The following is a 7746-nucleotide window of genomic DNA, read 5'->3' as shown; positions in this document are numbered from 1 at the left end:
AGAGCTCCTCACCATGTCTTAGGCTCCAGGAAGGCAGTACTAGTTAAAGTGACTTACACTGGATCCTTAGAGCTGTTGCATCAGTTTCAGCACTAAAGGATCATCAGTCTTTATCTGTTTTTTTTTTTTAGTTTCACTGTAATTGTTAGGAAAGCTCAGGAAAAAAAACATTTGCTGTACAAGTAACAACTGACATAAAGTAGATGAGACCTTGTATCAATAGGTTTTTGCACAGTAAAAGTTTCTGTATTTCTTTCTAGATGTTTGAGGGTGTTGGTAATAGGCCTAAAGATGGAAAGTTTGGCAGATGGCGAGGTGAGTAGTTATGCTTTTCATGTGATCAGAGGTTTTTCTTCCCCTAAGAATCTGGCATGTGGGGATACAGTATATTTAATTGCCTCCACAATGCTAGAATCTGTTGTCCGTTTACCTGATTGAGAGTGTCATGATTCTGCATCCTCTGCTGGCATGGTTATGCTAATGTTGCTCAGAAGACTCATTAAAATTGCCAATATTGCCAGCAAAATAATTGGTTCTCAGACAGCAAGTCAGTCTCAGTGATACTTAAAGAACTTATGGCCTCTCAAAAATTTCAAATTTGCTACTTCATCCAAAATACTTCTCCTTCACTGAGCGTCACGCTAATTGCTATGTCTAACATAGGCTACATGCATGAGTTGTAGCACTGGGGGGGAAGGTGTACACTCTCTGGCAAAAGTGAATCACATAAAGTTCTTGCATTCCCAGCAGAACTAAATGCTGCATTGCAGAGAATATGATGTATATTTTTGTGCTTAATTTATGCAAACATTGATTTGTCACACTGAATCTTTTTCACTTTCACTACAGGATAATGCTGTGTAGGGTTGTGTCTATATTATGTGAATCTTTCTTTTACTCTTGTTCTTTGTATGTGCCTATTCTGCAAATCAGGTTCCCTTTGGAATCATAAAGTTAATCAAATCAAAATAAAAAATGTGTAATTCTGTGCAAGCCACAGGAGTCCAATAATTCAACTGAAGTTCATTCACTGACTTTCATTTTAAAGTTTAAATTAAATTACATGTTTATGATATTGAAACTCAACATCTTTATTTAACTTTCCCTGCTGCTTGAGTTCAACCACAAAACGATGAAAACCATGGCAGCAGGGCTTGGAGACATTTATCTGGAATAATCAGCAACTTAATTATGTAGGAAATACTCACTTCCATCCCTTTGGTACTGGAGCATGTGGAGCTTGGGTAGTGTGCTGCCTGAGAGGCTCAGTTGAGGGCGATAAAAACTCTTCTTTTTTATTTTTCTTTATTTTTATTTTTTTTTTTTTTGAAGTATAGCGTCTTCTACTGACACGTGACCCACAGCGAAACCCGGTGACGTCGCAGAACAACAAAGATGGCAGGAATAGGAAGCAGCAACTACTGGGAAGGTAAGGGAGCACAATTTGAGTCGATTTACATTGCGTAGTCTTTACAACAACATCTACGACGGCAGTCATAATGTCGACAATCAGTCTGCCATTGTGTCTGCCGGCGTTTTTGGCTCATACATTTATGGTTTAAACACATACGTCTCTATAACGGCTGGCTACAAGCTAACGGTGGCTAACACATCGCCATGTAAATTAACGTTGTTCTTTAAGCTGTCAAATCTGTGTCGCCTCTCTTGACGAGTTTATCAACTCGGTACATGGAGAGTATTTTGTGCCAGGATTAGATATCAATGAGCAGAAACCGTTTTCTACATTTTTCCCTCGGTTGATGTGCGGTTCAATAAGTGACTCTCCCTCCAGTGTTATAAGTTAATAAGCTTTGTTGTAATAGCTTTGCGGTAATTGTATAAAAGTATAAAATGCCACATAAATACAACGTAATGGGATAAAAAAGTAGGAATACATCCATTCTGTTAGGTTTTTTTTACATATAGTAAAACATGAGACCAAACTTGATAAAACCTCTATTGGTAATTATTGGCGATTGCAATTAAATATTCAAAATAGTGAACGTCTGTCATTAATTTTAACCAATCAACAATAACAGTCTGGCTCTTCCAATGGCGAAGAAGTAACATTTTATATATACTGTAGAATAAAATTAAAATACTCAAGTAGAGTACAATTATCTAAGTAAAGTAAATGTATTTAGTTACTTTCCACCACTTAGTGTTATGTTTTGTCTGGATGTGTGTGTCTGTTATACAGATCTGCGAAAGCAGGCTAGACAGCTGGAGAATGAACTTGACCTGAAGTTGGTCTCCTTCAGTAAATTGTGCACTAGCTACAGCAGCTCCAGGGATGGACGCCGAGGAGACACGTAAGATCAAGTCTTCTGTCACACCTGCAGAGTTTACAACAGTTTAAGGCACAAGTCTGTATAGATGCTCAGTCATACAGGCCAAGAGATCTTTAAAAGTAGCGAGGCAAAGATTCTCTGGTTACAATCAGACAAAAGATATTATCTCAGGTGCAAATGTAGCTCAAGTGTGTGGTCAGAGGGCCTGGATATGTGGGAGAAAGCTTGCCAGCACAGGAAAGTGTTGTGTGCAGGAAGGAAGTGTCTGTGAACAATACATTGAGTCCATACGAAGTACAAGGGGGTTGTTCACCAGCTATAATATCCTATGAGTGAGCCAGTTGAAGGGAAAATTTCCCATGGAGATCCTATTATTATAAAACTATCAGTACACTTTTGTTTATTTAGGTAATGAAAGCACTACTCGTGGATAAAATTTTGAGCTCTAGCACACCCGTAATTTGACTAGCAGCAGTCATCTGTAGATAGAATATTATTTTTTTCCAAGTGGTCACGCAAACAACCAGTGAACATTTCTACTGATGCATCCTTGCATAGGGCATTCTCTACCCAGTCACTAGAAAACCATATCTACCCTTGTAATTTAATCTATGCACATATCTATGGAGGGAGTGGTGTATATTCTCCCAGAGGAATGTATGAGGTCATGCCTATTTGAGTTGCTATGTGGATGTTGTTAATAAAACATTTTAAATGAACAGTACTAAATAAAGTTCATTTTGAGTCATTTCTAATACAACATTTATTTTCATTTGCACTTAACTCTTGTGAATGATGTTTCACATAGTTTACACCATTTGAACCCAAGTGTCCAAGATTCTTCACACAAGCATCTTTTCAGATCTGAATTGTTCTCTTTTCTTTGTTTTTACTCCTCAAGGTCAGACACCACCCCCCTGCTAAACAACTCTACTCAGGACAGGATGTTTGACACCATGTCAGTGGAGATTGAACAGCTGCTGGCCAAAGTAAGTAAATTGTCATGGGCCAGTGGCCCGTGAAAGGCCAGCAAAAACACTGTAATAAGAACAGCACTGGATTTATGCTGAGGCTCTTGTCTTTCATCAAGAAAAAGCACACTGCATACTCCACTTCTTTATGTGGTTTGCATTGGACCCTTGAATACTTACATGTATTTAATTCAGTTCAAATCAAAAGTCCAAAAAAACACTATTCATTGCTCCTGGGGCAGCTGAAAGAGATCTAAACAGGAGAGTAGAATAAATGGTACAGTATCTTTTTTCTAAAGTTAATGTCACAAATAAGAGAGATGTAAGTCAAAAACAACAGCTACATTCTAATAATAATATTCTGTAGTTTTGACAACAAAAGGTTATAAATGCATTTGTATCTATAATGTGCTTCATCATTTAGCTGTTTGGCATGAAAGACATCCCTGTGATGTAAAGTGTACATCCTTATGTGGAGCATCCAAACTTGGTGCATATTGCAAATACGATAACACACAGTGTTATCTTGTTTCACATATACACAATGCTGTATTAGGTTCCTGTGTGTGTGTGTGTGTGTGTGTGTGTGTGTGTGTGTGTGTGTGTGTGTGTGTGTGTGTGTGTGTGTTTTACATCTGCTGATCTACTGGTTTCCCTGATGTCTTCTCCATCCATGCGTCCATCCATTCACTTTCCATCTCTGTCAGTTGACTGCAGTGAATGACAAGATGGCTGAGTACACCAATGCTCCAGGAACAGCTTCTCTCAATGCTGCACTCATGCATACACTTCAGAGACACAGAGACATCCTTCAGGTTTGCCTCTATATTGCTCTCAAATTCCTCAAATCTGTCTTGCCCATGTATTTTCAATACTCTTTATGTAATGTTTTCACACTTTTTGTTTTCTATAAAATCACTGTGAATTTACTATATTAAATTCACTGAAGAACACAGCAACTATTTTATGAAGCGCATAGACTCAGTGTGATTCATCCTCTTGGTGTTAACGGTTTCTTCTTCATTTTCACTTTTGTTTTCCTCTCAGGATTACACACATGAATTCCACAAAACCAAAGGCAACTTCTTGGCCATTCGGGAGAGGGAAGACCTGCTAGGGTCCGTCAGAAAAGACATTGAGTGAGTACCTGGTCACACCATCATGTGTCACATTTGTGTCTGCAGGGTTTATTCTTCACACTTTAAATGCAATTCTATTGCACAGTACTATTGTTAACTCATTAGGTGTATTTACTGGTGAAGGTACAGTAAATGGGTGGTCAGTGTCTCTTATTGTCTTACTCACATGAAAACTGTACATGGTTGTACATATAAAACTAATAACACTGTCATGAGATGCATTGCTTGTGTTTGATCTTAGTGCCTGTGGAGAAATATAAACTGTCAGGCATTATTCATAGTGCTCCTATGTTGTAGAGCTTATTCCTTAGAGGGATAGTTGAACCTTGACATCTTCTTGGCATGGTCTTGAAAAATGTCGGCCATTAAACCCTAAGAAGATTCATGGCCACTTTGGCCTTGTATTGAGAAAGTGTGTCCTCTCCTCAGATTGGCTCAGTTGTGAGTCAGTGTATTGAAATGAGATAGAGGCTCCCCCAGACCATGACTCTTGTCGTTTTTTTTTTTTTTTTTTGTAATGGCTTATTGATCTATAAGACACAGCACTGAGCATACGGGGAGCACTGCAGGATTCCTATTGATCCCCCTCCATCCATCTAATATGTTGATAGTCTGCGGCTGCCTCATACAGGCATAAGTGTTCCGTAGGCCTCACAGTTACAGTTAAATCATAACTGATTAAGCTCTCATAATGCAACATTAAAAACAGTGCAAAGCCCCTGGCATGTTTGTTTCATGATTGTTATCACTCCTCCTATTACCTAATGATTTGATGTCTTTAATTCTCATTGGTTTTTACTTGTAAAATTCAAAATTAATATACTACCATAGACTGACATGCACATATTATCATTATTAATATTATTATTAATATTATAGTAATGAATTACTAAGGTTAAGGGATGATTAAGCTGTTTTGGAGTTTATTTGCAGAAGATTAAGTTGAGGAGAAGCACACCACTGTTCCACTCAAAAGCTTTCATTCTTTATGTGTAAATGAAGAAAGTACCATTGTTTGTTGTGATAGTGCATTATTGATTATATTACAAATAATTATATTCTTTATGTTAACGTATTTTAAACCTACTTGTATCAACGCGCCCCAAAACCATTATGATATAATGATAATTGGAAGACACGCTGCACATAGGCAATCAAATTTTAACTGTATATCTGCTCAGTTAGTTAGGATCATCCCATGAGGTCAGCACTACATGCAGCAGTTCACTCAATCTTTTCATTAAATCACATTGCTAAGGAGTGCCACGGACCCTACTAATAGGCTCAGTGCTGATGAATCTAATGCATAAAAATGAGCCAGTGTTGTTGACCTGGTGCTCAGCCTAACGATGACTAATGTGCCGTGGGGCTGCTAATGAGGGAACCATCTGAGCTCACAGGTAGGGGAATTGCAACAGTTGCTGTTATGACACAGTGTAAATATGTCGAGCCATGCTTTACATGAGACAATTTCTTTTGAAAAGCAATATGCACTTAACCTCCCTCGCTGACCCTCGCTGGTGGGGCATGGGAAAGATGAGATAGGAATTGATAACATCTGAAAGCAGCCGTATCCTGGTCAGCTGAAAGGCTACATTATTATATTTACTCATATTCTTTGCTGTAATGCAACTTTTGAGAAATAACAAAACCATGAGCTTACTTGGCATCACTAATAGACATCCAGGTTCAGTACCGTTTACTCACAACAGTAAAAAGTTGCTGTGATAAAAATGAAAACTCAAAATAATTTTCCTGTAATCAAAGAAGAAGGGGCCCAATATTTTAACTATGATTTTATCAAACTAAACTTGGACATAGGTCAATTCTTGGTTATAGCTGTGTAGTTTAGAACTTCCATCATAAAAGCAGCAGAACAGTTTTTAGTATAATGTAGTACAGAATAAGTTGAGTTTGCAAAATAAAATATTATGGTCAGTTTGTTCCAAAATCTGTAGACCTACACCATGTTTGGAAAGATTGATAATGTAATGGATGTATCTGCTGCATCTGAGCCTTTGTCCCTTTTGTCAGGTAGAGGGCAGTAGAAATCTTGGGCATGGAGTAGACCGGGCCAGGACACTGTTCACTGTAGGTTTTTATGTGTATCAGGGTTGTTTACAATCCACACATAAAAAATCCATACTAATTAAAAGAAATAGTGCACACCTTCTCATTATGCAAGCAACTCAATGAGGAATACCACATTTGATCAAACACTATACCGATATCTTCCAGATTGCTCACAGAATCTGTCGGCAAAACACACACACACACACACACACACACACACACACACACACACACACACGCACACACACACACACACACATTTCTTGTGTGCAGCTGTGCCATTCATAACCACAGCATGGAGCAGAGCTGAGCTCAGACCTAATGCTCCCTCTGCTCCTGCTTTGATTTTAAATGTCAGCAACAAAAATGACAGCCAGCCTGTGATTTACATTGGTGCCCTTTTAAAAAGCCTTGCTGGAGTGATGAAGCTGGCTGTCAGTACAGGCAATTCTAGCCCCACCAAGGCATCAGCCCTGCTGGTGGGACAGCCAGCCCACGTTCAAGGCAGCCACTGTGGAGTGTGCTGTGTGTGCACGGAATATAGTATTTCCATTCAATGGCTTTGAATGGTGCACTGGGGATGAAGTAGGCACATTTGCTCCTGGGCTGCTTACAGTTAGCTGGGTGGGGTAGGATGTTTATGGTATATGTGTATGCAGACTCTTATGTTACACAGTTCCCCCTCCTCCCCTGCTCTTTCTCTTGTTCTCACCCAACAATAGGGTGGGGCTGTTAAATGACCAGAAACCCAGGAGAGAACTGGGAGTCAGCTGTTCATGGATGCTGATAGCTAGAGCTGTATGAAGCAAAACAGAGTGATGTGATGTGATATGATGTGATGTGATGTGATCGCTCTGTGAGTGGTATAACAAGCCATCCATTAACTTTAACCGCTTTGCTACCAAATAGCTCAGTAAGTGAGCACACTGCTTCGTTTCTGTTCTTTTATTAACCTGAGATTGTATGGTGCTGTCAATATGTGGATTCAGTCAGTGGTCTCTTACATAGATAAGGCTTATGAAATCAATATTAACCATTCTAAACTCTGAACGAGTTTTTAATGAGGTGCCCATTTGCAAACTTTCTATTGGTATGGACTCTTGAAAGGAAATTTGACTGAGACATGTAGAATCCAATGGATCTTACATGATTCAGTGGTTCTGCCCTGCTGCTCTCCATATTTATTATTTATGGCTGTTAAAATTCTTCAGTTGAAGTGGGTAGATGGTGAGTTGGTGGGTAGATGGTTGGATGGAGGAAATAAGAGGTGGG

The 7746-nt window shown here is 39.0% G+C and overlaps 1 protein-coding gene across 1 annotated transcript in view; it reads left to right on the top strand.

Annotated features, from left to right (window-relative positions):
• The first annotated feature begins 1356 nt into the window (after positions 1 to 1356).
• The window catches only part of gosr1 (golgi SNAP receptor complex member 1), a 20589-nt gene continuing 14199 nt past the window's right edge, over positions 1357 to 7746 (top strand). Inside the window, exons 1-5 of the mRNA XM_023424065.2 lie at positions 1357 to 1429; positions 2201 to 2312; positions 3193 to 3280; positions 3970 to 4077; positions 4310 to 4401. Coding sequence (XP_023279833.1) covers positions 1396 to 1429; positions 2201 to 2312; positions 3193 to 3280; positions 3970 to 4077; positions 4310 to 4401 — 434 coding nt within the window. The 5' untranslated portion in view covers positions 1357 to 1395. The remainder of the gene's footprint in view (positions 1430 to 2200; positions 2313 to 3192; positions 3281 to 3969; positions 4078 to 4309; positions 4402 to 7746) is intronic.

This window comes from Seriola lalandi, unplaced genomic scaffold (assembly GCF_002814215.2).
Source record: "Seriola lalandi dorsalis isolate HSWRI2012SDOR001 ecotype SW California unplaced genomic scaffold, Sedor1 jcf7180002054703, whole genome shotgun sequence".
In the NCBI taxonomy this organism is placed as follows: domain Eukaryota; kingdom Metazoa; phylum Chordata; class Actinopteri; order Carangiformes; family Carangidae; genus Seriola; species Seriola lalandi.
The sequence above is the reverse complement of the archived record's forward strand: the minus strand, read 5'-3'. Positions and strand labels throughout refer to the sequence as shown.